General features: G+C 38.4%; 1 protein-coding gene across 1 annotated transcript in view; it reads left to right on the top strand.

Moving 5' to 3' along the window:
• Nucleotides 1-17931, top strand: part of LOC107744977 (adhesion G protein-coupled receptor L1-like) — a 22849-nt gene extending 4918 nt beyond the window's left edge. Inside the window, exons 2-9 of the mRNA XM_016558811.1 lie at nt 7185-7392; nt 7723-7987; nt 8166-8493; nt 9045-9347; nt 11460-11563; nt 15476-15661; nt 16417-16455; nt 17725-17931. Coding sequence (XP_016414297.1) covers nt 7304-7392; nt 7723-7987; nt 8166-8493; nt 9045-9347; nt 11460-11563; nt 15476-15661; nt 16417-16455; nt 17725-17931 — 1521 coding nt within the window. The 5' untranslated portion in view covers nt 7185-7303. The remainder of the gene's footprint in view (nt 1-7184; nt 7393-7722; nt 7988-8165; nt 8494-9044; nt 9348-11459; nt 11564-15475; nt 15662-16416; nt 16456-17724) is intronic.
• The last annotated feature ends 104 nt before the right edge of the window (nt 17932-18035 follow it).

Genomic DNA, 18035 nt, shown 5'->3' with positions numbered 1-18035 from the left:
AAAAAAAAAAAAAAAAAAAAAAATATATATATATATACATATAATATTATATAATTTTAGTTTTAGTGAAAGACAACACCACTGTTTTTGACATGAATGTGAATAAATGATGACAGAATTTTCATTTGTGGATGAACTATCCTTCTAAAACAGGGCAACATATCAAGTATAATTCACACACACACATTGTCACATGACCTGGGCAGCCGCTGGACTGGGCAGTAATGCCGAGTTCACACTGCACGATTTTCAAAGACATTGGTAGGTCATCGCCGATGTGATTTTCAGTCAGAACTCATTTCACACAGCGTGATAGTGAATCGCCAACAGCTCCAGATATTTAGCATGCCAAATATTTCACAGGCATCGGCGATTCCCTCAGATCGCGTCTTTAATGATTCACACTGTGTGATTGTCACTCGCGTGAACGTGCCTCCGATTTCGGGCATTTGACGACGATTTCGCAAAACCTGTCGGCGAGTGAAAAATCGGGCTAAAATCGTGCAGTGTGAACTCGGCATAAGAGAGATAGTAGACTGTGTGTGTGCGTGCGTGCGTGTGTGTGTGTGTGTGTGTGCGTGGGGAGGGGGGGGAACTATTCCTTTAAACCTAATTTATTTTTATTTTTTTCCAGAAATAAATAGAAATTATTTAAAAATAATGTGCAAAATAACTTTTTTATTTTTGAAGCAAAATTACAAGCAAAAACCCATAGATATGTATGAAACATTAAACTGCAACTTGTTAAACAGAGGTGTGCTATTATTAAAATAAATAAAAAGTAGGTTTTATTAAGACATATTTTATGTTACTTATTTTTTTACTAGTGATGAAAATATGTAAAATTGGCACAAAAAATCATAAATAAGTAAAATATTAAAAAAGGGACATTAAATCAGGCAAAATTGTCACATAGACTAGATAAGAACCCAAGCTATTTTTAGGGACCAGAAAAGCCTAACCATTTGCTGTCATCATTTACTCCCACTCATATGTTGTTCCAAACCCTTACAATTTCCTTTCTACTGCAGAACACAAAGGAATATACTTGGAAAAAAAGGACCTCATTGACTTTCATTGTATGTCCATAAAGACACTTATTTGTGTTCTACAAAAGAAAGTCAGTCATACAGGTTTGGAACAGCTTGAGGGGGAGTGAATGATGACAGAATATTCATTTTAGTTGAACTAAGCCGAACACCCTAGCAACTGTTTAGCAATGTACTGGTTTGAAGTACTTATGGGATCAACAATGTCCTCATGATGTACGCCTATTCAGGTTTCAGGTCACTAAGCCTACATTACGAGGACATCCCAACTGTCCTAATGATTCAGATAGCTAAATACACATAATAAACAATATTTCATAAAAAAATTAAAATGCTAAATGTTTTCTATGAGGGTCAGGGGAGAGAAAATATCATTAGCTCAGTTTTAAAATCATTACACCTATGGAAAGTCCTTGTTATGATAGGAGAAGCAACATTTGTGTGTCCTGGAATTATGATTATGAGTGTTGAAATATAGGTAGGCTTTTTGCACAGTAAGCCTGTGAATTTGGATACAGTGTGTGTTTTTGAAGGATGTGGATGTTATTGAGGCGTGTATCTGTGTGTGTTTGCGTGTATGTGTACGTGGAATAAACGTAGCACATGTTTCTGTCTTGCTGCTAACCCCTTGCTGTCCAGGACACAAACTGGGAGCCCTTCTAGTCTTTATCAGATTAACTCAATCCTAATTCTCATTTCACAGGAATAACCTTTGACCCTCGCTTTTTTCATCCCTCTCTCTGCTTCCAAGCACACAGCAACACTTCCTACAACCTTTAACTGTCTTTCTCTCTTTCTCGCTCGCATTCAGATGCACAAAACGGCAGTATTTTACACCTACCTTTCTGTCTACATCTGTCTCTCTCTCTTAAAAACACACTGACGCTCATTCACATGCTTAACACACTCGCTGACGTAAATATGCACACAATGACCCATTCAGCTTTGAAGAGGATGCCCAGTGCCACACAGAGCTCTGCCCCCTGTTGGCAGCACTTTGTACCTGCCAGTAACAGGTGTAGGATTCAATTAAGCAGCATGTTCTCAGCAGTGAGGCCAGACAGTTAGACGCCACGGCGGGAAGGCCTGGAGGAGCCCTGACTCTCTCTCACACACACACACACACATGACTACACGCAGTAGTGGATGTAGTACATTTTTCTCCTTCACTTGTAGATTCTGCCTTGGCCAGAGCTGCTTTTCACCCTCATTTTCTTTCTTTCTTTCTTTTTAAGTCTCAAATATTGTCTATAAAGACTGTGATTCATTATTTATGAGTTAAAAAATTCATATATCAGAGACTGGCCATCCTGCTCAGAGTGCTGAGGAGATTTCTGAGTAATGTGACAGTAGCATTGCCTCCGATGCTTCTCCTTAGTTTCACAAAGAACTTTTGAGACAATGTTTAGATATGTGACATTAATGTGAAACACTTAGCTTAGAATTTTTTGTTGTTCATGTTGAGATCATATATCTGATTTTTAATCGCAGACTTTTCTGTATTCCCAGAGGAACATTTACTCAAAGGTTGTTGTTGTTGTTTTTTCATGCCTCAGTATACTTAAGTTCTCTGATTTATGTCAACTTGTCTTAAATGTTTCTACTAAAATTGTAAGCGGCAGTATTGAGAAATATTTGAGTTGATACTGACTTTGTACCTGATTTCTATGTCTGATCTGGCAGACAGAGGAACGTTTTATTTCTGAGAGGTCACTTTTTCATATAGCTAAGGAGACTAGTTAGGGATATAGTTTACCTAAAACTGAAACTGGGATAGGGATACTGTAGTTCCAAAACTGTATAACTTACTTTCATCTGTGTAAAATTAAAGAAGATATTTTGAGAATTTTATGGGGGTTTTTTTGAATGACATGAGGGTGAATAAATGGTGACAGAAGTTTCAGGTTTTTTATTTAGATATTTAACTGTCCATTTTTGCTTCAGTTATGAATCAATTTTCTTTTAGATGTTTCTCCTAGAATTCCTTAGTAGAAACAAACAGACTTAAATGAGACAATTGTTCATAAACAGTATCAGTATAAAGTTAAAAAAGAATGTGGATAACTTTGAGATATTGGTTAAGAAATACTTGAATTTGAATTCCATTTAATCGAATTGCTTTCTAGTAGACACAAGTGAGACACAAGAGATGTCTTTTGTGATGTTTCTATCCTGAGGGTAGTTAAAGGGAACAATAATAGCAACTGAAAACAAGTAAAATTCAAATGAAATTTCTGTGTATAGGTAAATATTTGAGTGATAAAAATCTCATTAGCACTATGAATGGAAGCACACAGAAGCCCAGCCCAGTTGTTTAGTGTTTCATAGAGGTGGAGGTGCTAATTCACTTCTTACTCAGGGTTTAAAAACAGTAGGGAGTTGGTTTCAGTCCTGGGTAAGTGTGACTTACCAGGACATTGTTTTTGCAGTGAACACCACAAGATATCGAGGTGAGAGCGGTTTAGTGACCTCAGCCTGGTGTAGATTGACAAGGATAATTGTACTCTGTATGTTGGCCATTTTTCCAATAGTTTGGTAGGACTGTGTTATAAAAATTCTTGTTTTAGAAAGCCAGAGCCCAGTACACAGTAGGGAACTGAGCTGCCAGAGAGCACAGGTCAGGTTTAATGAATTCTCCCAGGTCACACTGTGTGAGTGGGAGTGTGTGTTTCTGTGGACTGAAAAGTCCCACACATACTCATTCCTATCTTGAGCCTCTGTAATTATCATATTCACTATAATAAGCCCTTTCCTTACATCCCTAATAGCATCAAGAAATAGAGAGCTCTAGTCTGCAAAGACTTTGAGAGAGAAAGCCATAGTCTTTATCTAATTTAGGGCACTCTGAGCTGTTTGTGGACAGCAATCGCTTGAGCGTTGACAGCGAAGCGGCTGGGGTCGGTGCAGCGTGTGTGTGTGTGTTTGTGGGTGAGCTGCTTATATTGCCCTCCATGTAGTTGATCAGACACTTGGACAGGCTTCCGGGAGCTTTTCTATGTGTAACCTAGATTACAGCCCCTTGCATTAATACTGAATAAAGAAAGCTTTAACCCTGTGGCACGGTATGGAGTTTTCAGCCCAGGGTGCGAGGCTCAAACATTACTTCCTCCACGGTCTCACGCTCTATAGGAACGACCCGTCCTAGCCTGTTCTGTTCAGTGAACGTACATATGACTGTTTGGGGAAAGCGTGTGCTCGTGTGTGTCTGGTGGTGTGTTGCGTTTGTCCCAATTTCTTTTAAAACTCAGGGTGCTCATTCTTTGTTTTATGGGTCACCCATATAGAACAGGTCAATACAGTGTGTTGCACTGCTTCCCTGTTCTTTGAGTCTATTAATATTCTTTAGTTCAGAGATGGTGTTTGTCGTTGCATGATGGGAGATTTGTTTATTCCTCTCCATCATTTTTCTGTGACAAATGATATAAGTAGTCTAAATGAGTATGTAAGAGGATTGCCTCTGTACTTGTTGAGAAATTGTCAGACTGTCTCTCATAAACAAACCTATAGAAAGACAGTGGAATTTAAACCACTTTGCTGCCCAAAGTAAGCTGGGTTATGTTGGTTTGTGCTGGTGAGAGGATAAGCATAGTAATACTGTTTAGCAGCAGAATTTTGCCAGCTTGCCCACCTAAGATTGAAGGCCGTTTATCATCTTGACGAATATAGTCTGCCAGGGCTAAACCAGGTCTTCCAACTGGCAGTTCAGCTAATTAACCACATCTATCTTGACTAGCTATCTAAACCAGTGTTTCACAACCTGTTCATGGAGGCACACCAACAGTACACATTTTCAAACTGTTCCTAATCAAACACACTAAGTTCAACTTATCAGCTCTTTAGAGACTTTAAGACCTGACATGGATTAGGGAGACTGAAATGTGTGCTATCGGTTCATGTTTAGGAACAGGGTTGGGAAGCACTGATCTAGCAATGGATAGATTCATAACTTATTTATCTTTACCTGAAGGGATTTCTATAACTATCAACAAATTTATAACAATTATCACTAATATGGTGTTCATGGATGTGTGTTTCTGTGTGCTGGTGTATCATTTATTAAATACAAAAAGCCTTTGAGTTTGGCTTCACTCATTTTTGGGCGTATATGTGTCTGTATGTAGCAGCAGTAAGTATTGGCATAGCCCATGGCAGGAAAATCCCACTAGCTTATTTTTCCCCCTGAGATGTTCTCACCATCCGCACATGCTCACAGCTGTCCCCTGTGACAGCATAGTGCTGATGATGTCTGCTTTCTCTTTCCATAGACACCTCCAGCTCCCTTTTCCCATACCCCCCAGCAGTAGATATATTCTCTCAGGTCCCCATGCCCTCTCAGTCTGGGAGTGAGAAAGTGCGTCAGCCAGCTAATTCACACCAATCCCAGGTGAACGACCTCCTTCAGAGTACAGCGATAGAGATTGGTGTGTGTATGAGTGTGTATAAGTACACCTAGCAGATAAAAGTTGAGCACTGCAGTTGTTTTCGTACATGACTGGCATCATAACATCCGTCATTATTCAACATTAAACACACAAAACACATTTTGACATTACAGCAGTGCTTTGTGGTGGAAAAAATACCAACTTTATATAGAGACCTTGTCTCAAATGGCACACTTAATATGGACTTGTGGTATTGTGGTCCTCATGAGTTTCCTAGAAATAATAGGGTATCCCATTGGTAATTTAAAATGGTCTTCATTAATGCTCCCTTTGTGGTAGCTAGGTTCCCTCGATGCATATATTTGCAGAGCCTGCATGCACTTGTGTGGACTTACCAGTGGACTATTACCCAACAGCCCATATGTGTATACTCAAAGGAGGACAGCAGGTACCATTTGGGACAGGGCCGTTGATGTAAGAAAACCCTGCTGGAAATTCAGTGCCATGCCAGCCAAGATGGTCAAGCTGCTTTGTTGCCGAAATAAAATGTTCTACCACAGGGGTGCAAAACTCAGTTCCTGGAGGGCCATAGCTCTGCAGAGTTTAGTTCCAACCCTGCTCCAACAGACATACCATGTAGTTTTCAAATAAGCCTGAAGGACTTGATTAGCTGGATCACATGCATTTAATTAGGGTTGAAGCTAAACTCTGTAGGCCTGTGGCCCTCCAGGAACTGAGTTTTACACCCCTGGTCTACCATGTCTAACTTGCTTGTCCAAGATGATCTTCCAAGTTGAAACCAGATCCATCAGGGTGATGGTGCCTTTGCTAAAGCACTATTTCCCAACTCTGTTCCTGGGCTACCCCTTACACTGCACATTTTGTAGGTCTCTGTAGTCCAATACACCTGATTCAATTCATCATCTTGTTAGCACAGACTCCAAGACCTAAAATGGGTGTGTTAGATAAGGGAGACTGTCGGAGATACTAAGACTAGGGTTGGGAAACACTGTGCTGAACATCTAGACCCGTTTTGACCAGCTAATGACCAACTTGGTCCAGCTTGAACAATTTGAAATCACTTAGCATCAAAACCTTGTTTCCCGGCTGGTTTGTAGAATAGGGTAACTGACTTGCTGCAATTCCAAAGTGGTCTACCAGCTCTGATCAACTTGACCAAGATGCTTGAAACCAGGTACACCAGCTAGAAGTCCAGCTGACAAACCATCTAGGCCAGCTCAGACCACTTAATGACCATGAATGATCAGTCAATCTAGAAACACTGTAAAATCAGCTAGCATCAGAAGCTGGTGATTTTCCAGCAGGGAAGTTGAAGTGGGGCAGGGTTTAAAAAATGATTCTCAGCAATATATGAGCACCAGAAGCCAGGGTTTTGTCATCTCCTCTCACCAGCCTCTAGTCCAGTGTGCAGATACTTGACTAATGAACATTAACACTCTTTCATTAGAAGAATGGTCATTTATCTCATGTCCTCTCTCCCATTTCTCTCTCCCTCTCTCTTCCTCTTTCTTGCTGCCTCAATCTCTTTTATATTATCATCCCTCATGGCCTCCCACCAATTCCCCTTCTTTCTTTATCCTCCATCTCTCCATTTGTCTCCCCATCAAATTCTCCTCTTTTTAACCCTATCACACAATCATTCTGTGCATTCTTGCTGTCCCCTCCTTGTTATTTCATCTCTCCCTCTATTTCTCTTTCTCTTTCTCTTTTTTTCTCTCTCTCATATCTCCAGTCTTTGTATGTCCTGGGACTCTATTAAGGGTGCAGGCAGCAAGTTTGCTGCAAGAGGCGGAGCATCAGTCGGGGGCATGGTGTAAGGATCCCCTGCAGTCTGGTGACCGTCTTTACGTCATGCCCTGGACTCCATACCGCACGGATATGCTGTACGAGTATGCTTCATGGGAAGACTTCAAACAGAATCGAGCCACGACCACTTACAAGTGAGTGAGGACCACAGCTTGGGTCTAGAACCAGTAACCATCGCTGTGTACGATCTACAAAATAATGATTTTTTTCAAAACTTAGATTTAACAGCTTTTTTATATGATTATTGAGTTCTTAAGTAGGGTTCTTGAGTTTCTTCTTGATGTTAAATGAAAGATTTTTCAAATTAGCATACTGAGGTATCATCTAGGTATCATTCCTTGGCATGTATATTAGAGTGTAGAATCCTGATTTAGTTTCAGATCATAATCTGTCTAAAATGTAACAGAAATTATTGAGAGTTACATTTATAGCAAGTCATCTCACGTATCACTATTCTCCCACAGGCTGCCAAATCGTGTGGATGGAACAGGCTTTGTTGTATATGATGGTGCTGTTTTTTACAACAAGGAACGCACACGCAACATTGTTAAATATGACTTGCGCACACGTATAAAAAGTGGAGAAGCCATAGTCAATAATGCCAACTATCATGACACCTCACCATACCGCTGGGGTGGCAAGTCCGATATTGACCTTGCGGTGGATGAAAACGGTTTATGGGTCATCTACGCTACGGAGGCCAACAATGGACGACTGGTGGTCAGCCAGGTCAGTGTCACTGAATAGTGCAATTTAAAGCTATTGGATTTCAGCTGAGATTGGATCGGAATTTCAGTTACATTTTAAGGAGCTCCATTTTCCAGAACTGTGGAGTAATCAAGTTCTATTTTGTTGTATAATATGAACACAAACAAAATCCGAACCCTTTTCTCTTGCTATCTTTTAGGTTAACCCCTACACCCTGCGCTTCGAGGGAACCTGGGAGACTAGCTTTGATAAGCGACTGGCGTCCAATGCTTTCATGGCATGTGGTGTTCTATATGCTGTCCGCTCTGTTTACCAAGACGACGACAGCGAAGCGGGTGGAGATCTGGTGCTGTATGCGTACAACACCAACAGAGCACGGGAAGATCCTGTCCACATCCCCTTCCCCAACCCCTACCAGTATGTGTCCTCTGTGGATTACAACCCACGAGACAATCAACTTTATGTCTGGAATAACTACAATGTGCTGCGCTACCCCCTAGAGTTTGGCCCACCAGATCCCACTGCTGGTAAGTGACAGAGAAAGAGCGAGCTTAGCGGGAGGCGGAGGCTAACAGACAGTTTGATCTGTTAAGTGTCAACGTTTAGTTAGTGTTCCCCTCTGTTTCTTCAATACATTGTCTTTATGGTTTAATTAGCAGTGGTCATTACCGTTTTGTCAGATCAGAAAAAGATTTCTAATCAATTATTCATTCTCATCTTCTTGCCATGAACATTCTCTGTCTGTCTTTCTCTCTCTTTTTTTCTCCTCCTGTATTTCGCTCTATCCAGTTCTCAGGGGGTCTGTGGGAACGTATAGTCATGCATTAAAGACTAGCAAATGCTCCTGCTGCTTTAGTTATCTTCTTACCAACTTTCTCATATTCCTTTTGCAATACACATCAAACGTTTAGGTTTTCCTTTCTTCTATTTTGTCTTCTTTTTTTTCTTTGTCAAACATCCGCCGACATTCTCGTCGACTCTGTAGGTGTTCTGAATCTGCTTCTCTGCCTCTTACACGCTTGTTGCCTTGGTTTCAATTTTCTTTGCATTCCTGTCTGTCCTTCTCTCTTGCTCGCAGGTCCACTCATCACCACTCAGATGAGCAGCAGCACCACCACCGCAGCAAGACCTGTCACTTCCAGCTCCATCCCCTCAACCATGCGACCTCTGCCCCCAACTGCTCACCCGATAGGGGCCATCAACAAGGCACCAGATCTGCGACCTATCACCGCCACTGTGCCGGTGACTCGCAGACCCCTGCGCGTCCCACCACAGGGCCCTGAGCTCCAAGTGTGTGAAGCCAGAGTAGCCCGAGGGGTGCAATGGCCTGCCACCCAGAGGGGGGAGACTGTAGACAGGCCTTGCCCTAAAGGATCACTGGGTGAGTGATGATGATGGGGTGACTGTTTAATAAAATTATTATTATTATAGACATTTTGAAATTATGATTTTGACTGGAGAAATCAAAATCGCAACTTGCAAATTCAAGAACTCTGATTGCCGTAGCAGAGAAACAATTTATCGCTTGACACAAGGGATGGGTTGTACGACTAAAATCCTCATGGTATGAGTCATTTTACATCACAGTAACAGTATATATCACAATATACCTATTTTTGCTGGAAATTCAATAAAGAAAATTCCTGTCGGCTGATAGCTGCACAGATATCTACCGGGGTGTAAACATTATTGCGAATTTTGTCAGTGCTGCTTGACATTTTAGTCTGTTGCGCTTGATTACAACATGATGTATTGGTAGAAGGAATCACAACTTTACAGGAAGGAAGGGTGCGTGATGTTTATGACATAAAGGTCACACAATGTTTGTTGAGACAGCTTTTCATAGAATTGCATGTTGTGTTTGGTCTACCGGTGTTGTGTATATTACTGGGTTTATGTACACATTTATGTGTACACACCCATTTCTTAGTTTGGAGACCTTGCTTCCTTTTCCTCCTCATCTCTATATTCTTTCCAGCTGGCAGGTCCTCTTGGGAGTCATAGTTAAAAGGCAGTACTTTGCAAATGAAGGAGTGATCTTCAAACTCAGCATGGGTTAGCCCTGCAAAAAATTAGCCACTAGACAGTTTACAGATGTCAACATTTTTTTTTGGATCCCAGCATGCTGTCCTCTCTGTGAACTCGGCTAACTAAACAGCCCAACTTAACTGAAAATGAGGAGTGGCAGAAGGTGTCTCCCTCGAGGTGTTTTCTCAGCGTTCGGAGGCGCTGATGGGATGGCCATGCCTGGTGTGTTATCTTACACAAGTGTGTGTAAGAGTGTGCGATGGCGTTCATGTGTCAGCAAATTCATTTCCACAGAAAAAAAGTGTGTTTCGTGGAAGCTTTCACAGGGAAGCTCTGAGCAGCCCTGTTCTTTCTTTCTTATTCTCTAGCACTGAGTTGAGAATAAACTATGTTGTTTTTTGGTAGATTTGCTATGAATTTGTTTGTGTACTTGTGTTTGTATGTATATGTCAGTAATTTATTTTTCTCCAAGGAGGTAAGGGAGACAGTGCCTCCACAGAATCAAAATAAAAAAAAATTGTTTTCAATTCACTTTTCACTTTTTGTTTTGACTTTTTATTTTGTTGTATTTTGTTTTATTTTAATGAATAATTAATTAACTGATTCTGACTTTTTTATACTCTATCAGTCAAAAGTTTTGTCAACTCTCTCTTTATTATTTTTTTATGAAAATATTAAAACTCGGGTAAAAAACATGAAAACTATGAAATACAGAAATGGAGACATGGAAATTATGTAGTGCCCCCAGAAAAAGGAGAAATAAATCAGGACTGTCTTAATTTGTGCTTCTTCAGTGTCGCCTCACTTCGCCTTGATTACAGCATTAGTTATTCTCAGCCACCTTAATGAGGTGCATCCTGGGATGGTTCTTAAAGAGTATTAAAGTTTACAGATAGTCTGGACATTTGTTCTGTGTTTTTCCTTAACTTGCCACTGTAACTTATCAATTTTTTCCACAATAAATAAATAAATAGATTTGAAATATATATATGTAGACCCATTTAAATTTTCACCGTATCATTCCGTTTAGACTTTGTTTTTCTTTTGCACCACTTCCGTTCATTGACTTAATTGTGTCATTCTGTTCAGGTGAGTGTCATTAATTAGCCTTGTCTGCTGGTGTATTTTAGCTGGTCTCTTTCTGTTTGTTGTTGTCGGGTCTCGTCGATGTTACGTGTTGCAAGCCTTCCCTCTGTTTGGATTTACCTTATTTAGTAAAGACTGCCTATCTTCATCATCATGTTCATGTGTGTATATCAACGCAGTAGTGTGACATAAATAAAAAAAATAGTTTGAAAAGATTTATATGTAGACCCAATGATAATTATCAGCATAAGCTTGTGGTTTTTATGCTGACTGGTAGTGTGTGTGTGTGTATAATATAGATGATTTTAAAACCCAAGGTCTCTCTCTCTCTCTCTCTCTCTCTCTCTCTCCCTCCTAACATCTCGTCTTCTGTTTTCAGGCATTGCGTCCTTTCAGTGTCTGTCCTCTCCTGTGCTATGGAATCCTCGTGGCCCTGATCTAAGTAACTGCACCTCGCCGTGGGTCAACCAGGTGGCCCAGAAGGTGAGGCCACTAAAAAGTTGCTTTTTACTTGCTCTGACCCCCCGTTCCCTGTCCTCCTCTGTTTGCTATCTCAGCTATTATCATTCCGGCCTCAGCTCACATTACCGCACGCAGGTCATTCTTTTGACAATGATTTGGAACAAAATCTCTCTATTCTATCTATTTCTAAGCGAGTGTTTAAAAGCATCTTGGGTGAAAGTCACACTGAGCGTACACATCAAGGACAGTTTGTTCTGATTTTCACATATTACAAAACTTTTTAATTTTACAAAGTTTTTAGGCATCATATTTTTTTTTTTTTTTTTGCATTTTTCCCCCCTGTCGTCGGATTTTTGCACCACAAAAGCAGTTAAAAATTATTTTCTTTTTTTTTAGTCACCCTCTCTTTGATCCTTCAGAATAAGTGGACTCCTGTGACTTTAAGACCTTTATAAACTGCAGGACTGCGGCTCTCTAGGACCGAACTTGCCTACCCCTGCTTTATTCCAATAACAGACTCAAAAACATTGAGACAGATTCACAACACAGTCCAGCTTAGACTGTTAAGATCAGACTGGAATGATCAGAGACTTGTTAAAATAAACTTCAGCCACTCAAACCTAACATCATTGGAAAGAATATGCAGGATATGAAGAGCAGGGTTATTATCCTTAATTATCAATCATTAAAAAAAATGTTTGCTAATTGAAATAAAACCGAAATCAAATAAAATGTATATATTAGATGAAAAACTTGAACTAAATGACAATTAGAAATGTTGCCTTGGCAACTAACAGAAATAATTTATAAGTTTAAGTTAAAATTACTAACTGAAAATAAAAACTAAAACTGAAAAAAAAAATCTAAATAATAATATCGCCGCCTTGGAATTATAAGGTTCTATCTGCATTTTGAGTGATTTCGAGATATTGAGCTTCAAAGATTTTACATTCAATATAGCAAAAGTGATATGGGGAACAAGTCTCTTTCATACATGAAAATGACAGAGACCCCAAATGTATTTTAAATGTACAATATCAAAATCCTCTCAAATTTGTAAATGCGGATTTTTGGAACAGGTCAAATGCAGATAGAACCTTCTAATTCTAAAAAGTAATTTTCCGCTTGGAATTATAAGGTTCTATCTTGCAAAACATTAATTGAAGCAACAATTTTCAAGAAATACAAACAGTTTACTTATAATTTGTTTTAAAACATAAAATTAGTGTTGTAACAATGTGTTGATATGTATGAGAAAGGTAAATTGAATGCTTTTTATGAAATTTATTTCATATTTTTAGAACATATAATTTTTTTTCTTGTTCAAGTAAAGCATAAAAGGCAATGCTAAATATTTTGTCCAGTGCAGATGTTAATTTTATGCAGGAATATGGTGGGTAATGAAACACATCATTGCAGGAACAGTTTAAGCAGCTACTGTAATACATCTGACCAGGACTTTGGGATCTGTCTCTCTAGAGATCAGTTTGGCCGAGATAACATGTTAACATTTATTGTTGTAATTAAGACTTCATCAATTAAATAGTTGACCATTTGCTTTAATAATGTAAAATGTAAGACATTTTAAGACTTTAAACTTCAAGAAAACACAATGCTTTAGCAAAGTTGTTTAACCCTTAAATGCATGAATGTTGCACCAATCATTACATATCGGGTCTAAGTTATATCGACCCGGAACACGGGTGGATCTCTAACTGCTGCAATAATGTAAAACTCTCCTGATATTTTAATAACAATTACAAAGGAATAAAATAAAGCATATTCCGTTACCTTTTTAAACTTGGAAGGGTTCAATTTGAGCAGATAATTTTACCATCACTGTCATAGTCAGATCGCACTTATTCAGCATCTGGGTCATATTCGCGATCTCAACCATATTCTCAAAACTATCGTTTTCAACGTCTTCAAAAACAACATTTTGATCGCTATTCGCCACATCCACCATCAAATGACTGTGACACTTATATTTCATTGCATACAGTAATTGCTCTGCAGCAAGGCCATTCAAGTCAGTTCAATTTTTGCCGATGATATTTTGTTTTATGCCTGTGGTAATTATGAGTGAAACATCACGTCGTCATTTTTTATGAAACAGTGACACTCTGAGGAATAAAGGTGAATTGCTTTTGAGTCATCAGATATTTAATTATTGTTGCGCAGAAAAAATACACTTACAGTATTACATAAGCCTACCTCCGGTAGCTCGCGACCCTCTTCACTTTTTACAAAAAAAAAAAAATTCAGAAAACAGACATTCTTTAATAATTTTTATTATCTCTTCTTCAAGACATTTAAAATATTTAACATTTAATCTTTCGTGCTTAAAGATTCAATTTATTTAAAGAAAGTTGATCCTGATTGGTCCTCTTGTGTGCATTCGAAGTGCTGATTGGCGCACAGTTAGAACCTTTTAGAACCAAGTTAGAGTTCGACTTTGTAGATAGAACCTTTTTGTTTTCTAAAAAAAAAAAACACTCACATAATGTAAATAAGTTGTCACAGAATAAGAATATGTGAATAACTCAATTTTGACAAAAATGTCAGATAGAACCTTATAATTCCAAGGCGACGATATTTGAAAAGCAAAAAACAAGCTAAAATTAAATATATAATAAAAATATAACAATAAAAGCGAATAAAAAATATTATAAAAAATATAGTAGTATATAAATAATACTAAAATAGAACTGAAGCTAAGAAAATGTTTCCTAAATGGTCCGAGGATTATGATAGGCTGTCCTACCTGCCTGTCAACTTATGTATTTGCATACCTCTGCACACCCTGTTCGCGCAGACATGATACATCATCAGCATGTTCCATTACGTTAGTACAGACCGAGTGAGAATGAAAGGCGTTATTGTTGTAATATTATGCGCTTTGTACTGTAATGTTTTCTCACTGGTGAATGAGACATGAGGTAATCTGACAGTGTTGTATTCAACCATCTCTCATCGTGTCGCTGGTTAGCCTCTGGTCTGCCTGTGCGTGGTCATGTGTTTTGGAGGAGGTGTGGCTTTGGAGAGTGATTTGCAGGGGAGGTGAGATCTTATGCTTTCAAAGCTAGCCTGCTATTGCTAGCCTCTCCGAAATCACCTACCCTACCTGTAAGTTGTGATGATTGACATGGAGAGATCAACACAGCAACGACTTCTCAAACGACAAACATGGTTGGAAACAGTTTAACCCCGTTGTTGGGGCTATTGTTGACCAAAGTAATGATAGCAATTACAGATGTATTATCATGCTGCAGTTTTTAGGAAACTGCCACATGTTTTCTTTATTAGTTCTATACACATTATGCAGATTTGATATAAATGTGGTTGTCACTATTGTAAATTACTCAACTCTGTCTTTACAGAACATAATTAAGAACTCAAAAGAGAAATGTCAACTGTAAAAGGCCTAAGTAAATAAATGGCATTATTCAAAGGTAAAAAATTCAAGAGTCACATTAAATTAAAATGTTCAGTTGCAGAGTACCATGGTATTAAGTTTGTGCTGTTGTCTTTGGCAAACTATTATAATAGCATGTTTTTTGAACACCACAAAGAGTGGTTGTACCATAGCATACTTAGATGTACCTTTGAGTACCTTAAACACAATGGAATGTTTCTTTTTCTTTTTCTTTTTCTAAACATTAAGTGACACATTTGCTTCAGGGCAATTACAGGCTATGTGTCTGCTTTCAAATCAAGTGAGTAATTTTATCATGTTTCACGCTTTCGTTTTTCCCTTTTTGTTTTTTTGTAATAGCTTGATTTAGAGAGTCATTAAAGATTTGCTGTCTTTTGTCTGTGCGTCTAGCAGCATAAACCCAGAAACCCCCAGCTCACACCCCCACAGCGCACGGCAGGGGATTGAGCTTTATAGACCAGACTGTGTATGTGTGTGTGTGTGTATTCACTGTGTAGATAAAAAGCGGAGAGAATGCTGCAAACATCGCCGCTGAGCTGGTGAACCACACGCAGGGCCACATTCACGCCGGTGATGTCAGTTCCTCTGTCAGACTCATCGAGCAGCTATTGGATATATTAGATGCACAGCTGCAAGCACTCAGACCCGGGAATAAGGAATCGGCAGCCAGGAACTACAATAAGGTGACACATGCACGCATGCACAAACACACACTCACACTCACATACATTTGCCCTTTAAACAAACCCTTCATGTTTTGTTTGCTGCCACATCAGTGTGCACAGGAATACCCTCTAAACTCACAGCCTTGACATGAATCACATGAATGCAGGGTGTGCATATACCTGTTTTCTGAGCGGTTACAATTTTTCCCCCCTTTTAATGTTTTAGTAGCTCATTTTTTTGAGATGTTACAAATGGAAATAAAATAATGATATTAATAATAAACTGAAAACATTTAGTAAATTAATAATGAAAAGGTTAGTATAAAAAAAGTTAAATTTTGATATGATTAATTGTACATTTGTCTACATGTTGCTAAATGACTAAATGTAAATGTAATTATTTTGTAAGATGCGTTTGAACACATGCATACATATACATACTTTTAAAATTTACACTGTATATGTGTATATTGTCTTAAGTATATATATATATATTGTGTGTGTGTGTATATATATATATATATATATATAGCGATCATCATGGATTTTTGATGGATGAAAAAGAGCTGGATGAGTTCTGCGAGAATATTTAATGCCATTTTTTTAAGCATACAAATTAATTATAATAGATGCATATTAGTAGTAGTAGTAGAAGAAGAAGTAGTATTTTTTTGTAAGTTGCATTCGAAATTAACTTAAAATCGGATTGAATCTGCAAGACTCAACTGCATGAATGTGTGTGTATCTGAAAGCTGTTTCATTCTGTCTTGCAGTGGCAGAAGAGAGAGAGGACCTGCCGGGCTTATGTTCAGGTATTGTGCAGTGTTATCTTTATGAGTTCACAGACACACTTCACCTCTTGTATCTCTTCTTATCCTCTGTGTCACTGCACACACATACCGATGCTTGATTCCTATCCCACGCTCAACTATGAGCATTTTTTAACTTTCTGGGAAGCCTGTATATAAAATGCATTATAAAGATATTAAATTAAACTCAGAATTTCCTTATAATACATTTGAGCCGTTCCGTGCTCGCCCTGAAGGGCCACTAGACTAAAATACTGCAAAGAAACAAATAAAATATGTACAGTAGTATTGGGTAATACTTCTGTTTTGCTCATCAACATCAACAAACCATGATTTGCTACTTTTTAGTTGATTGTAAGTGGTATTGTTTCTCACTCTTGATAAAAAAAAAATTGATTAGGCAAAATATGTGGTGCGACACTAGTCATCTATATTTTTGGCCGTTAAGAGACTGTACATTTTAAATTCACATACACTACCGTTCAGAAGTTTGGGGTCAGTAAGTTTTTAAAGAAATTAATACTTTAATTTAGCAAGGATGATTTAAATTGATCAAACTTGTCAGTAAAGAAAATGTAACTAAAGATTTGAATTTCAAATAAATGCTGTTCTTTTCAACTTTCTATTTATCAAAGAATACTGAAAAAAGTCAGTTATAATTAATAATAATAAATGGTATTTGAGTGCTAAACCAGCATTTTACAATAATTTATAAAGGTGGCATGTGACGCTGAAGAGTGGCGTAATAAACTTTGCCATCGCAGGAATAAATTACATTTTAAATATATATATTAAAATTAAACTCTCGTTTTGATTTTATGATGTCTTTTAACATAGTACCATGAAGTATTATAATATATTATATTGGTGGTTACTTTTAATGAAAACATATAATGCATTACTGAATGGCATTATGACTGCATCCATAATGCATAACATATACAGGCATCATAGAAAGTGCCATCCATATTTTTTATTGCATATGCCTACCTCAGATGAATTTTAACTGCAGCTGGTTTGTTGTGTGTCCGTTGTGTGTGTGAGAGAGAGAGAGTGAGAAAGAGACTTCTAGCAATCTTGCCCAAGGCTTTCTTTTAGCACTCTTCTAATTTACAATAGCCTATAAGATGTTGCTCCTAAGTAGAAATACATTTCAAGTGTTACGCAAGATTCACAGATGTGACATTCACAGAGAGTCATATTTTCTCATCTTTGACGTCGAGTGTAATTATGATGAAGTGTAAGTGTATTTGTTTGTGCATGTGTGCGCAGGCGGTTGTGCAGACTGTGGATAATCTTTTGCGTGCCGAAGCTTTAGAGTCATGGCAGGACATGAACAGTACGGAGCAGGCGCACACCGCCACCATGCTACTGGACGTCATGGAGAAAGGAGCCTTCCTGTTGGCCAATAACATGTACAATAATCACTTCTCAGACCATGCTGCCAATGTCGGTGAGTTTGTGTTGACGAGAAACTAACTGGCTTTGTGTTCCTAGTAAAAATGAAGGTTTCAAAAGAGGGTTTTCACACTGATGCCATAGAAGAACTATTGTGGGTTCTCCACAGAACCTTTGAGTAAAAT

This window comes from Sinocyclocheilus rhinocerous, unplaced genomic scaffold (genome assembly GCF_001515625.1).
Source record: "Sinocyclocheilus rhinocerous isolate Xijiao unplaced genomic scaffold, SAMN03320098_v1.1 scaffold1219, whole genome shotgun sequence".
NCBI lineage: Eukaryota > Metazoa > Chordata > Actinopteri > Cypriniformes > Cyprinidae > Sinocyclocheilus > Sinocyclocheilus rhinocerous.
The sequence above is the reverse complement of the archived record's forward strand: the minus strand, read 5'-3'. Positions and strand labels throughout refer to the sequence as shown.